This window comes from Histomonas meleagridis (assembly GCF_020186115.1).
Source record: "Histomonas meleagridis strain 2922-C6/04-10x chromosome Unknown contig_46, whole genome shotgun sequence".
NCBI classification, from domain to species: domain Eukaryota; phylum Parabasalia; order Tritrichomonadida; family Dientamoebidae; genus Histomonas; species Histomonas meleagridis.
Genome location: NW_027150889.1, coordinates 120530 through 146607, shown reverse-complemented (window position 1 = coordinate 146607; position 26078 = coordinate 120530). Strand labels below are relative to the sequence as shown.

At 29.5% G+C, this 26078-nt stretch overlaps 9 protein-coding genes across 9 annotated transcripts; 5 read left to right on the top strand and 4 right to left on the bottom strand.

Annotated features, from left to right (window-relative positions):
* Window positions 1-2797: 2797 nt before the first annotated feature.
* On the top strand, window positions 2798-3394 carry GO595_006690 (MIR domain containing protein; the record flags this gene model as incomplete). The annotated part of the gene is made up of 1 exon (XM_067920070.1): window positions 2798-3394. The coding sequence occupies one exon, from the start codon at window positions 2798-2800 to the stop codon at window positions 3392-3394; it is 597 nt and encodes a 198-aa protein (XP_067773118.1).
* A 2990-nt stretch (window positions 3395-6384) lies between these two features.
* GO595_006689 (putative mediator of RNA polymerase II transcription subunit 36b) lies at window positions 6385-7317 on the bottom strand (the record flags this gene model as incomplete). The annotated part of the gene is made up of 1 exon (XM_067920069.1): window positions 6385-7317. One exon carries the CDS (start codon window positions 7315-7317, stop codon window positions 6385-6387), a length of 933 nt encoding a protein of 310 aa, XP_067773117.1.
* Window positions 7318-7466: 149 nt separating this feature from the next.
* Window positions 7467-8606, bottom strand: GO595_006688 (ribosome biogenesis protein WDR12-like; the record flags this gene model as incomplete). Its single annotated transcript, XM_067920068.1, has 1 exon — window positions 7467-8606. One exon carries the CDS (start codon window positions 8604-8606, stop codon window positions 7467-7469), a length of 1140 nt encoding a protein of 379 aa, XP_067773116.1.
* A 738-nt stretch (window positions 8607-9344) lies between these two features.
* Window positions 9345-10217, top strand: GO595_006687 (uncharacterized protein; the record flags this gene model as incomplete). Its single annotated transcript, XM_067920067.1, has 1 exon — window positions 9345-10217. The coding sequence occupies one exon, from the start codon at window positions 9345-9347 to the stop codon at window positions 10215-10217; it is 873 nt and encodes a 290-aa protein (XP_067773115.1).
* A 1012-nt stretch (window positions 10218-11229) lies between these two features.
* Window positions 11230-15047, bottom strand: GO595_006686 (T-cell immunomodulatory protein; the record flags this gene model as incomplete). The annotated part of the gene is made up of 2 exons (XM_067920066.1): window positions 11230-12830; window positions 13901-15047. 2 exons carry the CDS (start codon window positions 15045-15047, stop codon window positions 11230-11232), a joined length of 2748 nt encoding a protein of 915 aa, XP_067773114.1.
* Window positions 15048-15502: 455 nt separating this feature from the next.
* On the bottom strand, window positions 15503-15835 carry GO595_006685 (DNA-directed RNA polymerase I subunit RPA12-like; the record flags this gene model as incomplete). Its single annotated transcript, XM_067920065.1, has 1 exon — window positions 15503-15835. One exon carries the CDS (start codon window positions 15833-15835, stop codon window positions 15503-15505), a length of 333 nt encoding a protein of 110 aa, XP_067773113.1.
* Window positions 15836-17725: 1890 nt separating this feature from the next.
* Window positions 17726-18835, top strand: GO595_006684 (uncharacterized protein; the record flags this gene model as incomplete). The annotated part of the gene is made up of 1 exon (XM_067920064.1): window positions 17726-18835. The coding sequence occupies one exon, from the start codon at window positions 17726-17728 to the stop codon at window positions 18833-18835; it is 1110 nt and encodes a 369-aa protein (XP_067773112.1).
* Window positions 18836-19237: 402 nt separating this feature from the next.
* GO595_006683 (BspA family leucine-rich repeat surface protein) lies at window positions 19238-22207 on the top strand (the record flags this gene model as incomplete). Its single annotated transcript, XM_067920063.1, has 1 exon — window positions 19238-22207. The coding sequence occupies one exon, from the start codon at window positions 19238-19240 to the stop codon at window positions 22205-22207; it is 2970 nt and encodes a 989-aa protein (XP_067773111.1).
* A 2129-nt stretch (window positions 22208-24336) lies between these two features.
* GO595_006682 (uncharacterized protein) lies at window positions 24337-25806 on the top strand (the record flags this gene model as incomplete). Its single annotated transcript, XM_067920062.1, has 1 exon — window positions 24337-25806. The coding sequence occupies one exon, from the start codon at window positions 24337-24339 to the stop codon at window positions 25804-25806; it is 1470 nt and encodes a 489-aa protein (XP_067773110.1).
* Between the last annotated feature and the right edge of the window lie 272 nt (window positions 25807-26078).

Below are 26078 nucleotides of genomic sequence, written 5' to 3'. Positions count from 1 at the left end.
TTTTAAAAATGAAGCATATGAATCTCTAGCGTTATATGTTATAATGATGCTAACTTTTTTAATTTTGTTAATAATTATATTTTTAAATTTTTTATCAGATATGAAATGCTTTGCATATTCGACACCAAAAATTTGTAATGAAATAAATCAAACTGAATCAAATATCAATGAAATGGTAAATACTTTATCAAGTAAACTTACTCATGAGTTGATATTTAATGAAGAAATATGTAACAAGTATCATTCAAGTATCAAAAAATTCTTTTTGATATATGTTATATCACTTTCATTGATATTACTTTATTTTTTGTTTGTGTTTGTTTTTAATATGTTAGAAGTTCTGAAATATAAGAGAGATCTCCGAAAGAGTAAAAATAACTAAGTTTGATAATATGTAAAGAGTAAATATTAAATACAATTATTTCAGTAAAATTTTAATTTTTTAATTTTTATGTTTTGTTTCATATGGAAAAAAAAGATTGGACATAATGAAAAATTTATTCGAACATTGTTATATTGTAATATTGCATTATCGCAAATATACCAAAATATTTAAGTAATTAATATTAATATTTACTAGTTTTCTTTGTAATAAATCATTTTATGTAAATTTATTTTACAATTCCATTAATTTCCATATACGGTTCCAGAAACTCAACAATTTCATTTGCGCCATATTTCAAAGCAAGTTCAAAAGGTGTCTTAAAAACTATAAACAAACATTTTAAATCAAAAAATGAACTCTCGATTTAAACAAATCACATTTACCTTCTTTTACCAAAAACATAACGCAATCTTTAGCCAAACATTTTACCGCAAAATAAACAGGAGCTCCATGTAAATCTTTAGATAAGTAATTTATATCATTTCCATAAATTGTTATATATAATTCCAAAAAATGTAATAAACCATTATTACATATATTCACTACGATTTCAGGGCAAACCTTTAAGTCTATTCCATATTGATAAAACATCAAAAAAGCGCACAAATTATTATAATTAATTGACGTATTAATTAAGTTATTAGTATGATAATTATAAGAAAATCTGTCCAAATCAATTTTGCTATAATAATTTTCATGGCAAAAAGAACTAATCCATTTAAATACTTCATTTTGATGAAACATTATTGAAGTATTCAGAGCTTCCTTAAAATTACATTTTTCTTGATGAAGAATTCTTAATATTTCGATGTTGCCACTACATGCAGCAAATTTTGAACATTGTTCAATTGATGCGCCATTTATTTTTAAATATTTAAAACATTTAATTGACCCATAAAAACAAGCAATTTGTATAAGCGTTACACTTCCTTGTATAAAAAGACTACGTTCAAATATATTTTGTTCTAATTTCTGATTAAAATCAAAATTGTTATGTTCCAAAACAGTTTGTAATTCAGTAACATCATCATTACGAATTGCATTTGAATATTCATCATTTCTAAATCCATAGTTTATTTGATTGATATATTCGTCTTTATTATTATGATAGAAATCAACGAAATAATTTGGATTATTTCTTAGTCGAGAATTCATTGAATCAATTGGTTCTAATTTTAATTCATCTGGAAACCATATTTCAAATGGATATGAATCATGACTATAAAATTCTTTTTTGATTATATTAATTTTTTTATAAAGTTCTTCAATAAATGTAATGTTAACAATTTCATGAAGATATAATTGACGTAAAAAATAAAAACTTAAAAGTTTGGAAATCGTCATCGTAACAATCACTTGTATTAATTCATCATGAAAATGATCAGATATTGAACATAAATCTTTAATAAACATTAGATGTTCATTATTATTAAGTGGACGAACTGTTGATGCAGTAAGAATTGAAATACTTAAATCATGATGATAACTTTCATTAAGGAAAAATCGAGATTGTTTAATCGTATTAAGAACTGTTTCAATTGTTTTTGGGTCGATACTATTAATATATTCTTGTAAATTAGAATATATAAATGTTGACATAACTTTTGATAGCCGTGGACGAATAAATTTTAAGGGATTGATTATTTGTGTAATTTGTAATAAATTAGCACTCTCTTCAATTTCATCAATGTTTTCATAGTTGATGGTAACATTGCCACCGTTTAAATAGTTAACGGTTTCTTCGATGTTAACGTCTTTTTGTATTTGAAATGGAACAGAAAAATCTTTGATGGCTTTGCAGAAGATCTGAGCTGTTAAACGATGAACTGCTTGTTCCTTATGACGGACTTTTATGATGAAGTTTGGTTGAAGACATTTTAAGGTTTGTGGAAAATTAAATGCCTTGGAACGAATTGAGATGATAGAATTTATTCGAATTTCAATATTTATATCAATACCAAAATCTTCAAAAACAGATTGTATGTAATTTGCATTTTCATTCGTTATTTCAATGTTTTCCCCATTAAAAAACATAGCAACTTGATCAAAAAAAGTATCATCTCCATTATATCTAAATTCATACAATGGTTCTTCTGATTCCATAGCTGCATTTAAAATTACAGAGCTACATGTTGCTGCTAATAATAAATGACATTCATATGTGTTATTATTGGTTATAATTTTAAAATCATGTGGAATTGATTTTGAACATTCCACAACAGTTTTGAAACTTGGAGATATTTTTGAAACTTTAATAATATCACTGTTTGTGATTGGGATTTCTTCTTCAAACATTTCGGAAGATTTAAACGTTCAAAATAATTGTGAACTGGTAAGTCGTGTAAACTATTTAAACTCACATAAACTTTTCAAATGAAAAGTGTCTACTAATCTAAGTATAAAAGTGACATTATGTATCTTTTATTTGGCTTGTTTCTTTTCTCCTATTCAATTGAAGAATACCAAGGCGAGAAGTCTGATATCCTAATTTCTTACTATTCTATGATCAAGCTTCAACACACAGAAACAGATTTACTCTTATCATCAATTGAATTAAATTATCCAGCAGGATCATTCCAACAAATGACTCGTGCCATTCGTAAGCCTGTTCTAGCTGAAACATATTGGACAGTTTTCCCTATGCAAAATGAAACAGACATTCTTCAAGGAAAGCCAATAGAATGCGGTGCTACAATCCGATTAAATCATGCTACAACCAAAAAATGGCTCCACTCTCATCGTGTTAAGTTACCTGACAATAAGGGCTTTGAAGTATCTTGCTTTGATGAAGATGATGAAGGAAATCTTTGGTATCTTGAATGTAATGACATGTGGACTGCTGGTTCAGCATTCCGACTCCAACATGTTGTTACTGAGCACTACTTAGCTGTCGATGCTACTTCCGAGTATCCACCTGAACAAGCAGGCGAGCATCCAGTTTATGCCTCTAAAGTTGATGAAGGCAATGAGTGGTCTGTTGCAGGTGCAATAACTGTGGATGAGGACTAAAAATATTTTAAATTATACTCTTTTTGCTTTCCTTATCAAGAACGATATACAATTCTGAGTATTTTGATCGAAACGCATTCAAAAACTTATCGTTGATGTTTAAGAATTCGATGTAATTTGATCCACCAATAATCGAGAAGACATTTGGTCAGCAGTTTACGATCGAATGTAATTCAATAATAAACTTTTTCACAATAAATCATACCTATGATTCGAAAAAGTGACGCGTCATTTTCCTTCCAGAATCGTCAATTTTTATATATTAATTTTTTTTAATGAATCAATGTGCTATAAATAGAGAGAATAACACCAAATACAAATCTATGGAATTACTATCTAACCTTGAACAAATCATTTTTAGTTTATCACAAGATAACATTGAAATGGCAATTAAACAAACAATGAAATTATTTGATATAAATTTCCATATTCATTTAATTTAATTATTAGTAATTTAATTTATAATGCATTTTCTTCTCAAAGAGAAATTAATATTTTATACCTAAATTATTTAGAAAAAATTCAAACAAAAGAAGAAGAAATTAATCAAAATATCAAAAAAATCATAAAAGTTTTTCGTAATTATATAATCAATGCCAATTCACAAGAATCATATTATTTAATTGAGGAAATGATTGAACGAAATTTAATTGATAAAAAAAATTGCAAATAACATTGAATCAGATTATTTTGCACATTACAAGCCAGAAGATGAAATCAAAAAACAAATTCAACAATTCAAAGAATCACATTTTAATTTTTTAGGAATTCATCCAGTAAAAAGTAACTTTATAAATAATTATGACGAACTTTCAAATAATGATTGGGAACTTCATAAGAAATTTTTTAAAGAAGGACATAATCCAAATGAAATTGCAAAAATAATTCGAAATGATGAAATAGGAAAACTTCAAGAAATATCATCCCAAGAAAACTTTGATTATAATCAAACAATTGAACCATCATTTTATGAAAGATGTGATTTTATTAATAAAGAAAATATTACATTAATTGATTATGCAGCATTTTTTGGATCAATTAAATGTTTTAAAAAATTAACTTATGAATAATACAAATGTGGAAAATACAGGTAAATATGCAGTTGCAAGCGGAAATCTTGAAATCATTCATTTATGTGAACAAAATAATTCATCATTTAAAGGTGCATATGAAACAGCGATCGAATTTCATCAAAATAATATCTTTCATTATATTTATGACAAAAAATTAGAAAAATTGGATGAAGATATTCAACAAAATCCACAATTTGGAAATTTATTTTATTTTTCATTAAATATAAATAAAATACATAATATTATTGATTTGGGAGTTATGTGTATCGAATGCGGTAATTATGAAATTCTCTCATTTTTACTTGAAAATGGAATGAAAATCAATGATTTCATAATTTATCAAACAGCTAGAATTGGAAATTTATATCTCATTAAAGATTTTCTCCAAGATAACAAAATTCCAATATATATTTCAAGATTTTTGTTACAATCGGGAAATAATGAACTTGTTAAATATATATTACAACAAGATGGATTTGATATTAATGCTAAAGATATTTATTTATTTTATTTAAAATTTATTTCGGTTATTTTGGATTCCAAAATAATACTTAAAATTTGTTTAAAATTTTTAATACAGCGCTTATATTAGCATGTATATGTGGTAACACGAAAATAGTTAAAATGCTTATCGAACAAAAAGGAATTGATGTTAATATTCATGGTATTTACAAATTTTGTTTAATATTGAATTCAATAATTTAATATTTCAAAATAATATTTGAAAATTATTTAGAATGTTTTGGACAGCACTTATGAAAGCATCTACGAATGGTCATATAGAAATAGCTAAATTACTTCTTAAAAAAGAAGAAATTGATATCAATGCAAAAGATATTTATTTATTTTATATAAAATTTATTTTGATATTTTGATATTTTAAAATAATATTTGGAAATTATATAAATTATTTAAAACAGCACTTATGCGTGCGTCTGAAAATAATCATATAGAAATAGTAAAATTACTTCTTGAACAAAAAGGAATTGATATCAATGCTAAAAATATTCACTTGTTTTATTTAATATTTATTTTAATAATTTCTTATTTCAAAATAATATTTGAAAATTATTTAAATTATTTTGGACAGCACTTATTAAAGCATCTTATAATGGTCATATAGAAATAGTTAAATTACTTCTTTTACAAGAAGGAATTGATATTAATGCTAAAGATATTTTTTTGTTTTATTTAATATTTATTTTAAAAATTTGATATTTCAAAATAATATTTGAAAATTATCAAAAATATTTGAAACAGCACTTATGAAATCTTCTAAAAAAGGTCATATAGGAATAGTTAAATTACTTCTTGAGCAAAAAGGAATTGATATTAATGCCAAAAATATTCACTTGTTTTATTTAATATTTATTATAATAATTTAATATTTCAAAATAATATTAGGAAATTATTCAAAATATTTAAAACAGCACTTATGAATGCATCTGAAAATGGTTTTACAGAAATAGTGAAATTACTTCTTGAGCAAAAAGGAATTGATATTAATGCTAAAAATATTTATTTGTTTTATTTAAAATTTATTATAATAATTTGATATTTCAAAATAATATTAGGAAATTATTTAAATTATTTAGAACAGCACTTATTTATGCATCTGAAAATGAACAGATAGAAATATGAGCATCTTATTTTGGTTATACAGAAATAGTTAAAATACTAAGTGAAAGTGGGCAAACAAAATAAAATAATAACGAAGACATTCTACAAAACGAACCAAAAATGGAACACCACATTTTCAGCTCACTTAAACTATATTTCGTTTAAGAAAACATTAAATGAGAAAATGTTGATCAAGCTCTAACATTAAAGAAACATCGGATCCAATTGACTTAAATAATGTTAAAAAATATTTCATTAGAATCTTTTATAAAGCAGGAACATTTCGTTTGTTTTATCTTATGTTGGCCTATAAGTTCCAATGATCATCGTGTGGTCTCTGTGGTAACGGTCTAAGTCAACTTGCTCTTCTGGCTTGAACCCGTTTTTAATCAAAAACTGTGTTTCGTTAGCGAAAACTTGCGCCGCTGGAATCGTTGAATCAACGCAACTTGCTTTGATTGAGATCATGAAGTATCCATTGTTCTTCAAGAAAAATTCCGCATTCAACGCAAAGATACGAGCTTGATCTGGCTGGGCGACATCTGCAAATAAGCAGTCGACCATAGGAACAAGCATACGGTATTTTTGTGGATGTCTTGCATCTTCAATAATTGGAACTATATTTGGTCTGATTTTGGCTAAGTTGACAAACTCACGGCCAACACGAGGAGAAAACTCGACCCCATATACTCTGCCTGTTGGTCCAACAATATCAGATACATGTGATACTGTTGTACCAGATGCAGCACCAAGATAAAGAACTGTGGCACCTGGCTTGATTTCCATCTTTTCAAAGCCGCATAATATGCAAGCACCAATTTTTGATCTGTATGGATTCCATTCACGATATTCAATTGGTCCATCTGTTCCATCAACTGATATTAATTTTTCCCCATATACTGTTTTACCTGGAGTTAGGTTTCTTGTGAGGAGCATATCACCTTTGGAATGACCTACAAAAACTCCTGGAAATGGAGATGGTTCAATAGCAGCACGATTTCCACCGCTAAAACCAAGCCCACGAGCGCCACGTGGTTTCTTATTTGGTCCACCACCACGTCCGCCAAATTTTCCACCTTTGGAACCTTTGTTAAATTTTCCGTCTCGATCTTTGTTGAATTTTCCATCTCGTCCACGGTCTCCTTTTTTATCAAAACCACCTCTGTTGTGAGAACCGCCACCACGGCCTGCATTATTTTTGAATCCTCCGCGGCCTCTTCCTCTGTCCATTTCGAACTCTTAAATTTGTAAATCATTCAATTACTTGTACTCGACCATGAAAATGTCACTTTTTGGGGGTGCTCCTTTTCTTCTTGAGTTATTCATAAAGCTAAAAATAACATTGAAGTAAACAAAAGGGTTTACATAATTCTGTAAATTTATGAAATTTGATCAAACGATCTTGAATACATTGTCATGTGTTTGCTATTATCACATGTAATAAAAGATCCAGCACAATTATGAAGCGGAACACAGTCGTATACAATGTTTCCCGAGTGTTGGAGAGTCTGTACTTGTTGTGATGACTTCCAAATAACAGCTTTTCCGATTGTCGATCCGCTGATGAGGAAATCTTCAGAAGCTAATGATACACAGCATGATCCAATGATAGAGCCATTCGTTGGTGATCTTGAGTATTCCTTTTGGATGTATATTGGAAGTTCATTTCCAATTTGTCTGACAATTCCATCAAATGATGTGACAGTAATATTCTTTTTCCCTGATATCTTAGAGATCGGAAGCTGTGCGTTTGAGACTTTAAGAGATTGATAGGATTTATTGGTTCGTGGATCAAATAATAATAATGATCCAGTGGAAGTGCCAAGTAAGATACCTAGTTCTGTATTAGCAACTGCAGTAACTGGAGATTCCATTTCGAGCACAGATGGATTTGGATCGCGGGTATCAATTGATACAATATTTTTTGTGCAATTGGCAATAAGAGTTGAGGACCCAATATCTGCATGTGAAACTGATGGTACGTTGATATAAAATGATTGATTTTTTGCTGTTTCAACATCCCATATTTTTAATGTTGAGTCAAGCGAAACTGTGGAAATTGAGTTGTTTTCAAGCCATAGAACTGATGTAACAGGCCCATCATGACCAACAAGAGATTGAGGCACCTTTTGAATTGGTCCTGCAAATGACTCAGAATCGCTTTGGAAACGAAATCTATAAAGTGATAACATATTTTGTCCACACTTTAAAGCATTAAAATCCCATAGGGAAATTGATCCGTTGGATTCTCCTACAGCGACTAAAGGTCCATCACATAAAGTTAATGGTATTGATGATAAAGAAACTTTCCCAACTGCTTCAAAAAATGAGGTCACTTTCTCTTGTTTCTTTTGTCCATTTGATCCTACAATTTCATTACAGACTGTTATTGGAGGTAAAATATTTACTTGACTATTTTGTAAAGAAGCTGATAACTCTTTAACACGTTCTTGAGCCATCTTTACGAGACATGAAAGTTTTTGATTCTCCTCATTGAGAAGATCATTTTCCTTTTGCATAAGTCTGTTGTGGTAAAGCATTTTGTATTTTTCACATCACATGTCATATTAAAAATTAATTTTTAAAATGGAAACTTCATCATTCCAAGAAGAAATTATCAATTGTAAACAAGAAAGAGAAAATGAAAACTCCGATAAAGAAAAGATTCAAAGAAGAATAAATTTCCTGAAGTCAATGGTAAGATTGGAAATATACCTCAGAGAAATTCCTGAAGAACAATATCCTGTTGAAGCACAAAATGTGATTGAGATCCTAAAAGCAATGGGTTACGAAGAAGAAAATATGACTTCTGATCAACTTGCCGAAAGAATTGGATTTCTTAATTCAGAATTAAGTAAAATCAAATCAGTTGTCGATCAGATTGAGTCAAATGCCCAAAAGATCATAGATTCTAATTGCGAATAAAAATATTATTATAAGATATTTTTGCTTTTAAACAAAATTCCAATTTTTTTAAAAATCTAATCACCATTTTGAAGCATATAATTGGTCTATGCCTTAATAAAATTTTGAAATTTCACTCAATGTGAGCATAATTAAAAAAAAGAAATATATAAATAAATATAAGAAAACAATTTAATGTTTACGTGTTGTTAAAGTTTTTAATCATTTTTACCTTTATTGATCAAATTCTAAATCAATTGATCAGAAAGAAATGGCGGTAATTCGGGCACTTTTTAATTTAAACGGTTCACAATCAACAAACATTCTGAAGTTTACTTTACTCAGGGAATCGAATGAAGAAAGGAACATTCGTTGATTGGCCACAAAAAGCTTTAAATTGTCTTAAAAAAAGTTCAAAAGTTGAGCTTGAAGGTGAAAATATTGATAACTTAGGACGTCTTGGTCAGCTAAAAATGATGCGATCACTTAATATTTCCTATGTTCAAATTCAAACATTGCAAGGACTCAAGCTCCAAGAGAATCTCGAAACTTTAATAGCTGATGGTTCTTCTATTATATCATTCGCTAATTTTTCTAGTGTTCCTAATCTTCGTTGTTTATCTATGCTCAATACCCCAGTATCCAAAGAACCCACATTCTTACTTACAGCTCTTATTATTTGTCCTAAGTTAACTACAGTTAATGGTAAAATCATTCCCAAATCAATAATCAACAAATCGATTAAATCTCCTTCAGCTATGAGGAAACTTATAGACAAAGGCATGATGGCAGAGTATCCATATCCCAGTTCTGATGATCTCCAAGATCTATGTAGTCGATATGGAATTTTAACAGATGAACAACAATCCACAATTTCATCACAACTCAATGAAGAACCAAGTGAAGATGATTTTGAAGATGTTCTTGCCGAGTTATATCGGCAACAAGAACAAATTGTCCAAAATGCACGAATGTCAATTGACAATAATTCACAACTTACTGAATCTGAAACTGAAGTTGAGTCTGAGCATAGTGAGGAACTACTTGAAATCGAATCTACTGATGAAAGCGATTTCGGAACAGAGGCAGTTGAAGAGGCAACGCCGCTTGTCGACAGGATCGCGGACGTTCTTTCGGCGAATGGATTCGAAATAGACCAAAATGATGTATACACATCAGTGCTTAATACGATAAAGGAACTCGTGAAGGAGGATATGGATTTATAGAAAAAATTGCGCATCTGGAATTATTCCTAATTAAAATATTTATAATGTTCATTTTTGAAATTGAAATTTATGAAAAAATAAATTTGTTTTGTTTTGAGAAATAGTTTTATTAATAGGGAAAATGATCGATTTGAATTATTATTTTTTGTAAAGATTATTAATGTATGAAATGAGTTGCGAATCGGACACTAATAATTGAGACTGATATATTTGAATATGCAAAATAAATTTGGTATGGAATATGTATCATTCTTGAATGAGTGCTTTTTATAATGTTTAGCAAAATGGAAATATTCATAAATATAAAGACAATAGCTTTATAGAATTACTAACAACATATTTTACTTAAATTTGGGTTTGGGTTAGTTTCTCATGGTGTGATTTCGTGAATTTAATTATAAACATTCTTTAATTTATTTTAAACTATTCATTCTTTTGTAATTTGTTGCGTTTTATGTTTTTGCAATATTAAATATTTAAATTTTAAAAGAAATGATTCCAATGGAATAATATAAAAAAAATCCATTTTTCCATTGGTTTCCTTTAAATATATTATATATATACTGTCTATAAAAAATAAAACCAGAGGAAAAATTTTATTAAAATATATGGAAAACTTAAGTTGTGTTATCTCACAAATAGATGTTTAAATGTTATTAAAAACATTTCTTCAGATATTCTCCAAAAGAAATACCATGCATTATACCATTACCACCTTTTATACATAACTGTAGTATAAGTCTCATTTTCTTGATGGTTATCAAATGTTAAATACTATAAGGATACTAATTGTTTTACAAAAGATCATAGTTAATCAGCAACAAAATCATAAATAAATTTTTTTCAAATTATAAGCACGGAACATTCTAAAAAGCACAATAAATTTATATTAATTTCATACCAAATATTAAGGAATATTTTTCTTTCACATTAAATGTTTTCACTTTCGTTTAGCTACAAAAATATATTTCGATTTATTTGTATGATACATTAAATTTTATTAATATATATATTAAAACATTGGCAGCATTTCGTCTGCCTCTTTTCTGTCTTCTTCGTCTTCCTTCTTTGCCAGGATCAAAATAAACAATCCCAGTACAAGAAGTAGCAAAACGAAGCAGAATAGCACATAAAAACCCTTTATTTTGTAAAGTAAGAAAACTCTGCTTTGATTAGATTTGGTGGTGAATAAGTGCGAATTAGGCATTAACCATCGCCAAATGTCCGACCCAATCGAAACAACGCTTACTTCCTCAATATAATGGGCATTATCTCCGAGGCCAAATAGCCAATATGGGGTTGTCAATCCATTTGTAGATCTTTGTACAGCTGTGGTATTTAGCTTCACTCCTTGCTTGTTCGTGTACTGTATGTGTATTGTGGCGCCATTATAGATGGTAGAAAGAGGTTCTGGATGAGGATAACTTTTTCCATGAGAACACCACTCAAGACAATCGCCATTGAGCGCTGTTACCTTTAAGAAGTAAGAGTCTGTCGCTAGAGTTGAGATAAATGATCCTTTGTTCGTGATATAGTCAAGTGTGCCATCTTGATATAAATCGAAAAATCCTCCAAGACCAGGAAGAGATGAACGGGTAACAAAAACTACTTCATGTGAACCACAATTCTTACATTCCTGTGTAAGGATAATTGCTGTTTGAGTTTCATCGTCACTTTTATCATAAACGCCGATACCAACCGCCGGATAACCGTCCAACGTGATGTCTCCAATTTGAGGAATTATTCCAGGAATGATATCAAGAACTTCTAACTTAACCGAATTGGATTGATTAGAACATTCGATATCACTTTGAAATCCATTGTTTGTGTTGAACATGTAACAAAGATATGATGATTCATTTTCTGGATAAACAGGAAAAACAATATCAAGAAGGCCATCCTTATCAAAATCACCAATAGCTATTTCTCCGCTGTTTGGTGGTCCATTGAAAGTTTGTAATTTAACCCATTTGAAATTTTCGAATTTAAAAACTGTGAACTCGGTCTTTGTTTGCGTTTTTGAAGTGGATGCAATCAGATTTATTGACTCTGTTGGGGTCAATTGAGCGGCAGCAATTGAATAAATTTCTGGGAATTCCTCATTTTGTATGAACAAGCGCCATTTTCCTGTTGAAGAATCTTTGTAAAGGAAGTCCATTGTATACGTTTGGGAAAAATCGAAAACAAATGGAATAGAATCTGATTGAATTTGCAAATGTTCCAAAGTTGATGAAAATGTACCTTTATTGTTGACTAAAAGTGAAATATTGTATGGAGGAGCATTCGTTGCTGAATGAACTATTAGTAAATCATTATATCCAGTTTTATAATAATCAATTGGAATAACAGCCTGTATATTTGCAGATGGTAAAGTAATTGAACGTTCTTTTTGGTATGCCTTTAAATCTGAAGAATAATGAAACAATGATAACTCGCAATCATTTTCTCGAGAATAAATAATATCAATATCTTTTTTTCTTTCGACATCAACAAAGCACATTGGTTTCCAAGAGTTTTCTGGAAGGCCCATACTCCATTTTGTTATTGAAGATTTTGGAATTGTTGAATTTAATAAGCTTTCTTCCTGTGTAACTGTGTCACCAACATAAATCCCTGCAAGGATAGCAAGACATAAAGTTATATATAACCAAATTGGAGGATGCACTATGAAATCAATGCAACTCTTCATATTTGTTTGTTTGGAAGCGAACAAAAAGTGACGCTTCAGCTTTTTGAAAGCATTACATCAAATAAAATTTTATTGATTTCATAATCTGACTTCATTAAAATGTTTTAAAAATGTTTTTAAATTATTATATTTTTTGGAAAATGTTTTTAAGTTTACATAATTGAAAATAATTATTTCCTTTTATTTGGTTCTAGTTTATATAGAACTGTTTATATCCATACAATAATGTTTTTAAATCATAATATGAATGCATTCATATTTAACATTTCTTATTGAACAATCTCATAAATTTTTTTGATTTCCAAATAATATTTTAATGATAAGTTTTGAAATAAATTTATATTATAAATAGCATGAATGTTCTTATCATCAGAGTATATCTTGTTTGTTATTATTTTACTTTTTCTTTGCGAAGATCATTGGTTACTATGTTATTTATAATAGGTGATTATTTTACGTATAATATAAATCTTCACATAAATGTTCGGTATTAATGATTTTAAGAGCTGATCAAAATTATTTGTTAAATAAAATGAAATGTTGCAACAAATTTATGAGGTTTTAGTTTCTTACCCCAATTTAATTATTAAAATTTAGATTATTAAAATTCAATTTGAATAAATTCTTTTTCATACTCAACTCAAAAAAGTTTATCATTTTTTTTCTATAAAACATTTCTTCTTATTTTTTGTTTTTTACAAATAATATTACAAGTATTTATTAATTTTCATCATTACATTTTCGTCATCACCAAATCTGTTTAAGCATTCCTGATAAAACCTTGCAAAAATCGATAATTCCGCCACATATTTTGCAAACACGATAACCAAATTTGGAGGCATTTCTCGTGCTACAGCCACCAGAAAGTCAGCCATCACTGCTGAGTGCGTGTGATTCTTCATTACCAAGTCAACCATTGTCGGCACGTTTCTTTTCCAAAACATTTTCATTATATCATTATTCGGATAACATACAGATATTTTGCACAAACAACTCAATGCCTTTTTAGGTGTTACGAAAACTAAATCTAAAATTAAATCTAACAAAGGGTGATATAACATCAAATTTGGATTTGCATTTTGTTGAACTGCTTCAATTAAAAAATCGCAAATGACATTCGGCGATTGAATTTTATGCGTTTCGACAATTATAATGAATTCTTCAGGAGAAATCGAGTCAGCATTCGAAATGATATTAACAAATAATGGCGAAAGTTGTTTGCATAGTTCTATCGGTGATGTTAATAACACATTTAAAAGTTTTGTGATGTTGCCTTCGCGTTCGAAACATTGAGTAATGAGGTCATTATAATCGCCTCTTTTACAGACATCGAATAATACTTTGAATGTAAGCTCTTGGCGACATGAAGTTGAATGAATGAACTCTTCAATCGGAAAATATTTGGAAGATGATGGAAATATAGGCGATTTAATAATTTCCTCAATAAAGTCATATGGAAATGAATCAGCATATGGGAGAACACATGCAATAAAAAAACTTAATATGCTATCAACATCAATTAATCGTTTGTAAATTTGTTCGATCCCTTGAATATAATCATCAAAATTACTCATGTCATATGAAAAGGCATCCTTGAGAAGTGAAAATTCATTCCGTGGTCGAAAAATCGAAGATGAAAATGACCGATTTGAAATGAGAATAAAATGGATAAGATTAAGAGGATCGTGAGAATAATGAAGAAGAAGTGAATCAACAAAGGTTGCTTGAGCTTTTTTGGAAAGATTGAAAAATGTGGATTGCGACGAAAAGTTAATAAAATAGGATTCATATATTTCTTGTGGAGTTGAATGAGTAAATGTAAGCTCAAATATACAACGATCTATGGGTCTATGTAAATGACCGTCAAATAATAATGATAATTTTTCGTCTGGATATTTCAGAATACTCGGAGAACTAAGATTACGCCAATCATTGTCAATGAATTGCTGGTTAAGGTGTTGATCTACTGATGTGATAACTGTGTTTGGACGAATATTGTATTCAAAAAGAGCACAAAGAATACTATCAAGAAGAAGAGGTGACTGAGACACTGCTCGAAGGATACGATCGAAGGAGGCAATTTTATCAATATGTCCCTCATCAAATAGGGATAAAAAGAATGATGAAAAAACACGATGCATAAGTTCAGGAGAATATGAAACAACACACAATTTACTAAAACAGACGGAATTAAATGTTTGGGCTTCAAGAAAACTTTTTGACAAATTAGCAATGGCTCTTTTTACGATCCTTTCTTGGTTCATAAAACTTGAAAAGAATATTTAAACGGTCTCATACAATGATCAGCAGATTTTTCCTGTTTTAGTGATCTCATGGTGAATTATATTTAAAACTTATAGTAATGTTGACAACAATAAATCGTTACCTATTAAAAACCATTGCAAAGTTCAATTGTTATAAAATCAAAAATATTATTTTTTTTTTATTTTAAAAAAATTATTTAGCTCCTTTTAGCGTAAATTGTTTTTAAGCAAAGAAGGAGTTTTCAAAAAAAAAAATTTAAAATTTTTTAAAAATGAAATTCATTTAATTCATTTATTCCACCTTTATTAATATTTATTAATATTTGTGTTTTCTATGCGTTCTGCTGGTATTTGTAGCCACATTTTGGACATTCATAGAAAATTGTCTGTCCTTCATCAGCACTACGAAGTTGAGCAGTAGAAAAGTAAAGACCTTCATGACTACACTCTGGACATCTTTCATTAATCATTGTACGAACACTTCCAGTACTAAAACCAAGATCTTCTTCTACATCTTCCTTTAAATCTACTGTTCTTTCGAAATGTCCTAACAATGAAACATCAAACTGTTTTCCACATAATGGACACAATATTTCACCCATTGTTTGAATATGAATTAAAGTTCCGCAATAATCGCAAAATTGATTTAAATTTTGGTCTTCCATTTTCTGATGAAGTCAAACAAACCTTCTGAAATCACCAACTGAAATTGACAATGTCTGTTTAGAGTTCTTAGTAAAATGAAATGAAAAACAAAAATATTTTTTACAATTTTTATAAATTTAATTATTTCTCAGCACTTTTAGAGTTCCAACAAGGAGCTCCTCTTAAGACTATTTGGTCAATCAATTCTCTTCAAATTCCTTCCATTGATAAATTTCTTAATTTCATAGGAAACACTCATATTGTTGGTAAAGAAGGAGACACGGATATCCCACCAACTATTTTCCGATCCAAATATGAAGGGAGGCCATTTGTCTGTATATCCATCCAAATTCCTGATACACAAGCACGTGGGTTTCTTCGAATCCTTGATCTTGTCATAGCCCATGAAAGCATTTCACCTTCACCAATTCAGCAATTTATTTCACTTATGAAAGAATTTCAATCACATGCAATGGATATTTTTCTCAATGAAATTCCCACATATGCATCCACAGTTGCTTATTATTGTTCTATCCTTAACCAAAAAGACATCCGACTCACCACATTAAATGCCATTCTTAATGAAGTTAAACCGATACTTCAAAAGTTTGGAATTGATTACACAAAATGTGAAAAAGATGATAATATTCCAGTTGATCATTTTGTTATTCTTACTAATGAGCTTCGTGATATTAAACAACTTATTGGCTTTGATTCACATGTAACAGATCTCATTGATATGTTATCGAAACTTCCATCAGCACCAATCATTAAATCTAACAATTATCTTGCTATTGGGTACTCATTTCCACAATTATTTAATTCTGTTTGTACAAAAAATGCGGACAAACAATTGCCACAAATACTTTCGAATAACGAAGCTTTAATTCACGTGATTTTTTCGATATTATGTGGAAGGAAAATGATAATTATATCATCAAAAAATATTCTGAAACAATCATTCATCGATTTAATACTTTGTCTTTCTTCTTTCATTCCTAATTTCGATGAGTCGGATATTGGCTTTTATGATGGCGCTCCTGATATGACAAAAACTGATGAAAAATTAATTCTTTGTAATGAATTAAATGAAATTGATGAAATAGATCAAATGTCGATACTCAATTTTAATGAATGTACATATATTGGAATTGTTTGTGAACAAAATTCTTATGTTTGGTCTTTCGCAAAAATGATACCTGGCCAAAGCATAGCGACATATGTTTCAAGATGTTCTTATTTCATTAATATTTATTTGGGTTCATTCCTGGCGACCGTTATGGGTTTCAAGCAAAATAGAATTAAACGGTCGTTTTCGGACATGTTATGTGAAAAGGGGTTCCCAAAGGATGATTTCCCAATGTTTAGATATTGGCTAAAATTAATTCCTGAGTTTAGGGAAATGGATAAAATGATCTACTCTGAATATAGAGAAAAAAATATTGGAACAATGGCATTCGGTTGTTAAATATTGTAAATATTGTAATTATTTCAATGAATTTTATAATATAAATATTACATAATATGTTCAAAGAATGTTGTTCATGTCAACGTTATATGAACATTTTTAAATGTAATCTAGCAATTTAAAAATATGTTTCTTTTTTGATTACAATCATGGAAACTTAGAAATAAAATATTTATTCGACTTTAAATATTGATAAAGACAATCTTTCAATATGAGGAAAATAGTTTTTCTCTACCCAAAAAGCATCCAAAAAAAACATCAAACGATGAGTTTTTTCCAACAATTAAAATTTGAAAGCTTTCAATTTCTGTCAGTTTGACCATTTGTGAGGGTTTGTTTGTATAATTGTCCAAACTTTCAGATGTTAATCTTAATTTCTTTGTTATTTACTCTTACAAATAGTAAATATATAAAAGCAGCTAAGGCGTCTAAATTTTCAAAAATGAAAGACATTGATGAATACTTGGATCTTTTTCAAAATGACAATAAAAAATCCAAAAAGGGAGGCACAACTAAAAAACAGAGTATCTTTGATGATGATTTTCAAATTGATGATAAGAAAACAAAAAAAGATTCAATATTTGATTTTGATTTCGATTCTAAGAAAGATACCAGCAAATCAGACCTAGATCTGGAAGATGATAGCATATTCCCAAAGAACAAAAAAACTAAGCGCGAGAGCTCTTTTGATTTTGAACTTGATGATCTCTTAAAAACTGATAAAAAGAAAAAACAGGATGATCTTGATGGTTTTACTGAAGCAAAACCTAAGCGTAAGCGTGGTAATCCATTTGTTTTTGATGATGAATCACAAGATAAGGAAGTTATTGATGATACTACTATCCGCCGCAAGCCCAGCCGTAAAATCTCTGACTTCAATCTAGATTTTTCTGACAATTTACCGCCCAATACACGTCTTGAGAATGGAAATCTTGTATGTAATGAAGGATATGTTTCTGATTCAGATATTTCCACCAAAGGTTGTTGGAAGTGTACAAAAACATGTCATAAGCAAGCACACTGTGATAGTACAGGAGAGTGTGTTTGTAATTCTGGTTATCAAGGTGATGGTGTTAAAAAATGTACACGTCTCACACTTAAGATCACTGATGTTAAGAATGAAAATGGCATACTGACCATAACAACCAACGGAATAGAGAACGGTGCATTAACTGGATATTGCAGCTTTGATGGGGTAAAAAGTGACGCTTTATCGGTCGAAAATGGAATTATTCGCTGCATGATACCAAATGTTGGTGATACGCCATCTAAAGTATCTGTATCAGTTGATGGTGAGTTATGGTCTAATAATGTAAGCTTAGGAAAGAAAACAAGCTTCTTGAAGATAATATTTACAGTTGGAATTGTTGTTGCCATTGTTACTGTTATTGGTTTTGTAATAAATAAAATTAGAAAAAGAAGGAACTCAAGACAACCAAAGAAATTCATTCAGAATTATCAAGTCAAATTAAATCAAAAGTTGGGAAAACCACAAGAAAATGAACGCGATGAGTTCGATGTATACTTCGAACAAATACCGGATGATGCTTAATTTCAAAATAAAGTTGATTTTGTAAGTTTTTTAAAATGGTATCATGAACTAAATGATAGAAAATTAACCCAATAAAGCCCTGAAACTTTTAACTAATATTGATGCAAAACTTGAAAATGATTCTCAAAACAATCTGAGCTATGATCAAAATTCCAACTCCAGAGAAATAACTTTATCAACACAGATTCAATATCATTTCAAAAGTCCAAGTCTAAACAATGACGTGAATTCAAGTAATATGTAATGGAATAAAGTCATAGTGGCTCTTTCATTCATTCAAATTTCAATTCATTTAGAACGGTTAACTTCAATTTTTTTGTGGGTTTGGCCCAATTTTTTACGCGCTTTAGCGTCATACTTGATGTTCAAATTGAATATGAATGAAAAACACTTCACTTTTATATGATGTTTTTGGCATTCCTCGCAAATGCAATTGCATCAGAATATGTATTCGATTACATTGACAACAACCTAACAAAACAAGAACCAGCTGCTAGGGGATTAACAATTTTTTCTGATTTCATTAACAAAAGATATACAGTTGAAGAGTTCATTAGGGCTATTGGTCTCCCTGATAATGAAACAGAAGCTATATTAGGAAATATTACTGAATTTGCTCAATACTTCAAACTTGATTTTAATTTAGGAGATATAAACTTACTTAATATGACAACAGAAGATCAAAACTTTATATACGGTTTAGAGAGGCTTTTATTTACCAACAACAAAGATATTACTTTGATCACTGTTCTAACTGTATTAGGTAAAATTGATACCAGTTCTAAATATTATATTAAATTACATGAAGTGGATCTTGGTGGATTTGAGGCCAAATGGGATCTTGGAATTGGACGTCTTTTGGGTATCATAGGTACTTTCACGGACGAAATTAGTGTTTATTTATCACTATTCCGAGATGACTTATGTCCTCTTATTGATTCTGCTTTGTTAGCTCTTAACATGGATAAGTGTTCTCTCGCTAATCTTTACGATTACATCTATAATAACAAGGGCTGGACGCTTAGAAACGTTTTAAAAACTTACTTACAAATGGATCTTAATGGTATCAAAGACATAATTTTAATGGTTTTGAACATTATTGCAGGACCATCATATCCAAGTTATAGTTCGAATCCAATCACACCAGAGTACATTGTTAAGAATATTATTGGTTCCGATACCACTAAGCTTTCACATCTTTTTGACATTTATCAAAAGTTTGCAAATATTCAAACAACCAAATTTGAGACCACATTGTTATGGGATGGCATCTACTCAGCTATTGATTATGCCAAAGATCTTTTGTTATATATCAAGGATACATTATTAGGCGAAAAAATATATAATTTGTTTAGTTATCATATTGCACAACTTGAAGCACTGCCAACAGTACCACTTTCTACCACATGTAATAGAATTGTTGATTTCTTGGATAAGTTTTCTAAAATGGGTGACGATCCAACTAAATTAATATATTCAATGTTCAATGCAAGTTGGTATTTCAATGCAAGTGTAATGATCAAACAACAGTTAATTCCATTCTTCCAAGATTTATCATCAAATAACCAAGATTTTGTTAATCTTGTTGTTAAACATTTTAATGTTACCAAAGAAGAAGTTATATTTTATGTCCAATGCATTCATAACTGTACCTCTAATGTACGTGGAATTTTAGATGTATTTTCTGCATTCCCAGAATTCCTTGGAAATCAAACATTAGGTCTTATCAATCAATATATTCAAGAAGCAAGAAAGATAGCACCTGAATTTGATCTTGATTATAACTTGAAGAATATCTTTACATTAATTAATGATGAATATAATGATACAAAATCATATGAATATTATAATCTTTTCATTAATACTATTAAAGAAATTGCTGATCCTTTATTATCAATTGCTGATTTTGGATTTGTTTCTCAATTCAATCATACAAATGAATTCAATAACTCTATCATTCAATACGGACAAGCATGTGCTGCAAACATTCTCATTAATACAACAGAAGTTTTAATTCATCCAAACATTAGCCGTGTTATGCAAGAAGCACTTGAATACATTGGCGCTTTCAGAACTAAAACAGTTAAAGGATATCTTAAAGAAATCAGTAAAACAACTGAAGCTGATGAAGTTACACAAGCAGGAAAAGTTATTTTAGATTATGTATATCCATTCATCATGAATATTTCAAGAGCATTAAACATCGACTTTTTAATGCAATACTTATTAGATGACTTATTACAAATTCGTACAATTGGTACCATGCTTAGAGATACTGATTTCAACCTTAAGGAAGCATTAAACCTTTATTATGATAACCTTGGTGATTTATTAGATGTCATTTATGAACCACTTAATAAAGTATCACAAAATTCAACAATTATTAATATCCTTAAAGGAATTCCAACAGCATTTTGTAATATCGAACAATCATTGAATAAGTTCATTAACACAAAGGTTTTATCAGTATATTATGCATCTAAATGTCTCATCGATGCAGGTGATGCAGTCACTGACATTAAACTTCGTGCTTCTACATTCATTCCAATTTATAGAATATTTAATGCTTGTTATGGTTTATCTGAATATTCAGATCCACCACTTTCTGATGAATGTTACTTATGTCAATTTGCAGAAGCTTTAGATGTCAATCTTTCATTTGTTAAAGTTCTTACATACACAGTACATCTCTTAGATGTAACATCATGCAGACAAATCATTGAGAATCTCTTCGAATTATTAACATTCGATAGAAACTATTGGGGCGAATGGATCGGCAAGTTAAATGTCCTTTCTGGTAGCATTGCTAGTGGCTCTACAATTGATTGGTCTTGCCCATCTGACCAAACACAACCAACTGAAGAACCTAAATATACCCCCGCTTCTGCAGAATGCAAATTCGCAATGACAAACTTTAACGAAACTGAATTCTTGTTGTCAATTTCTTCAACAGAAGAAGAACTTCCACCAATTCCAACAGAAGATCCACAAACTTCAGAAGCTCAACAACCAACAGAAGATCCACAACCAACACAAGACCCTAAACCAACACAAGATCCTCAACCAACAGAAATCCCAACACAAAAACCAACTGAAGATCAAAAGACAACACAAGCCGAACCAACACAACAAACTTCAAACGTTCAAACATTCGTACAAACTTCAGAAATTGTCGAAGAAACACCACAGTCTGGTGCAAATGAAGACTCCAATGACGGAGATAATAGTGGTGATAACACGGGAATGATCATCGGTATTGTTGTTGCTGCTGTTGTCGTAATTGCGGCTGCTGTCGGCATTACAATTTTTGTTAAAAAGAGGAACCAAAACAAAGCTATCGAAAATTCTCCTGAAAACGAACTTTCCGTTTAATAATAAAGCTTTCTTTCTTTATAATTTTTAATTTTTTAATTTCGAAAAGTTAACTTTTGCTGAAAAATGTTTAAATATTTTATGTGATATAAAAATTTTTATACAATCTCATTCTGTATTGCATTATATTATTGTTGTCATACAAAATCTCAATATAAAGTTGTGTAAGTAAAGATGTAAAAAGAAATTGATATCAGTATCTTAGATTGGAAATTAGCATTTAATGCAAAAATTGAACAACTTCGGTTATGCATTATGAAATGCTTTCTTCAGAAGCAAATATTAAAATAGAATCAAATATATTTGATTATATACACGTTTTCGGATTGATAAAGTCACACAAGATTCATTTTGACTTCTTGAAAAAATGATTCAGCAACATTTAATATAATCAAAAATAAGAAAGCCATATGGCATAATATCAGAAGAAGAATTTAACAAATTAGAAGATCAAGACAAATATGTAAAAGAAATTAAAAAAATTTGTTTAGAATCATCAAAAAATGATTGGGAACTTAATGAACAATTCATTGAAGATGGACATAATCCAAATTAATTAAAGAATCCAAAATAACTTTATGAAAGATGTTCATTTATTAATAAAGAAAATGTTGCATTAATTGATTATGCAGCATTTTTTTCATCAGTTAAATGTTTTAAATTTTTACTTATTAATGGTGCAAAAGTAAATAATAAATAAGCATTTGCAGGTGGAAATGATGAAATCATTCATTTATGCGAACAAAATCATTCATCATTTAGAAAAAAGCATATAAAGCAGCAATAATGTTCCACAGAAATGATATCTTTAAAAATATTTATTCTCATAAATTAGAAGAAATTAATAATTTAGAAGATTTAGGAGAAAACGCTATTTTATATAATAATTATGAGTTTTTTTCATTTTTACAAAAAGAAGGAATGAAAATCAATAATTCTATTATTGATGTTGTTACAAGTAATGGAAATATATTTCTTGTTATAGATTTCATTAAAGAAAACCAACTTCATGAAGAGATATTAATTAACTCATCTAGATCATGTAATATTGAGCTCGTTGGATATATTTTAAAGTAGAAAGGTATTAATGCCAAAGATATATATTTGTTTTATTGTTTTTTGTAATATAATATTTGGAAATTATTTAAATTATTCAAAACAGCATATACTTTAGCATCTAAAAATGCAACCAGAAATAGTTAAATTGCTTCTTCGACAAGAAGGAATTGATCTTCAAGGATATAAACACAACTGATTTGGATATTATAATAACATTTTCTAATTTTTCGCATTAAGAAAATGTTTTTACGCAATGTTGAAGGAACATTCGATCAATTTTTTTAGTAGAAAAAAAATATTTCGGAATAAATAACACCATTAAAACACACATTTCATGATTCCAAAATATTAATATTTATTACATCATGAACATGGCTACACACAGCTGTAACTTATCATTCATTGTTTGAGGAAACAGAATTAAATCGAGTCAAATATTCCAATTATCTTCTGAAACTTTCCGCATATGTAATGTTTCATTTATTACTAAGTGGCTTTGACCCCAATCAATTGTTGCAACTCCACTTATTGCATGAACGTTCATGCCATTATGAACTTGTCACTTCTTGAAATTAAAAACAAGTAAATAATGTGTAATTAAGATCTGAATAGATATAATGCATTATACGTATTCGAATTAAAATTTCGTTTAGAATTGATACATCAAACATTTTCCAATTATAATGGAAATACCTTATTTGTCTATACACACCACGTTAAGTCAGATTATATATATTATCGAAGGATCATTTTTGTTTAGCCTGCTTTTTAAATTTTTCGCTGTTCATCCATTTTTCGAACTGCACATCGCCGTTGCAACAGAAAAACTTATATGACGATCTTTTTTCACTGAATTTTTTTTCCACAGGCTGGTTAAAGTGAAAAATTCAACCAAGAAAATCTTATTCATTATATCAAATAAATAAATAAAACTGGGATAAATTATTTCCCATTTATTATATTTAAATATTTCAATATAAATTATTTTAATACATTAAATTGAATGAGAAAAAATCATTTTATTTATCATAATTTTAAACGCAAGACGATTACATGGCACTTTTCCATCAATGCACCGAAGCTTAAGCAGAGAAGGGCTAAGTGTTTATGAAGGTTTTGGTGGAATGCAAGACTCGGGTATTGATTTAAGTGAATTCCAATCACAGCTCGCACAAGATAGATGTTCGCGCACAATGACCTTCCAAAAAATCACTCGTCCTTCTATTGCAAGATTTTGCGAAAGATCCATATCAAAATTAGAAAAAGAGCAATACAATGAATCTAGTCCATTCCTTGACATTGATAATGCTTGTTCCATATTAGAAAAATTAAATTCAGATGAAATGACTACTTTTCTTAAAAATATCACAATATGTGCTGAAAAAAATCCCAAGGCTATGGAACCCTTTTTACAATCCACAGAAATTCCCAAACAATTATCCAATGCACTTATGTCATCAACATCAGATCCAATTAAAATTCTTTTATTAAATACCATAGCTGTACTCTTTCCAATATCCGAACAAGTTCAAAATGTATATATAGATGAAGGCATTTGCTTTACCATCAGCGAATTTCTACAATCAGATTCAGACGATCTTATTTTAGCATCTATAGGAATTATAGGCGTATTTTCACAATCCAGCAGCTATGCACGTGATGCTGTCATGTGCATTGATCTTCATATTACATTAATGGAAATTGCAAATACATCAAAATCAACCGAAATCATCAATGCCTCCTGCGAATCTCTATCTCACATGTTTGAAAACTCGGAACCTATTGATGCAGCTATCTTATTACGATGTGTTGAACCTATGACACCATTACTAAATCTTGAATCTGAAGATGCCTTACAGTCTGTACTTGTCTGCTTTGTTGACATGACCAATCAAATGTCGTCGATTATATTTTCGATATTTGAAAATAATTTGTATCAACGAATCATCGAATTGTTACCAAATCCAGCACTAACATCCACTGTCTTACGCTTAATTGGGAACATGTCAATCGCGCAGCCATCTCAAATTAGTGCCATGTTAAAAATCGGATTATTCCCAAGTTTGATTGAATTATTGACAACCGAGTTTACAGCTGATGTCTATTGGGTTCTTTCGAGTTTCCTAATGTCAGTGCCACAAATGATGATCACATTGTTTACACCAGAATTCATTGACAATACTATAGAAATCGCGATGTATTCATCGATAGGCGTCAAGAAAGAGGCTTCTTATTTCTTAGCGACTGTTATATTCTTTGCAGATGACAACTTACTGAATGTGTTGATGAAAAAAGATTTAATTTCGGTTTTAATTGAAATGTTAAACTCTGACATTGTTTTGATAACTTTACGTATCATTGATTCGTTAATTCGGTTTATTAACGTTCTCACAAAGGATCCAAAAATTAATAGGGAATTCATACAGCAACTGTTGGATGAAGATACGAAAAAGATTTTGAAGAAGCTGGAAATAGGTGATCAGGATTTGGTGGTGGAAAGAGTAAAGTTCTTGGAAACACAGATTGATTTGTTGAAGTAATTCTTAAATAAATATTTAATAATATGGAAAATTCGGTGTTCGAAAATCTGAAAATAGATATATATTGATATCATCTTATTTATGTTAGAATGCCATGAAAAACATGTTGAAGTAATAAAACTGTTGACTGTGATTTTAAAATAATAATGCGCGCACACTGTAGCATTGCACATGTATAACATATTTAATAAATTTTGGTTAGATTTAAATTTGTAATTACCACAATAATCCTATTTTTCACATGGGAGAACGTTAATAAAAAAATTTCTTTT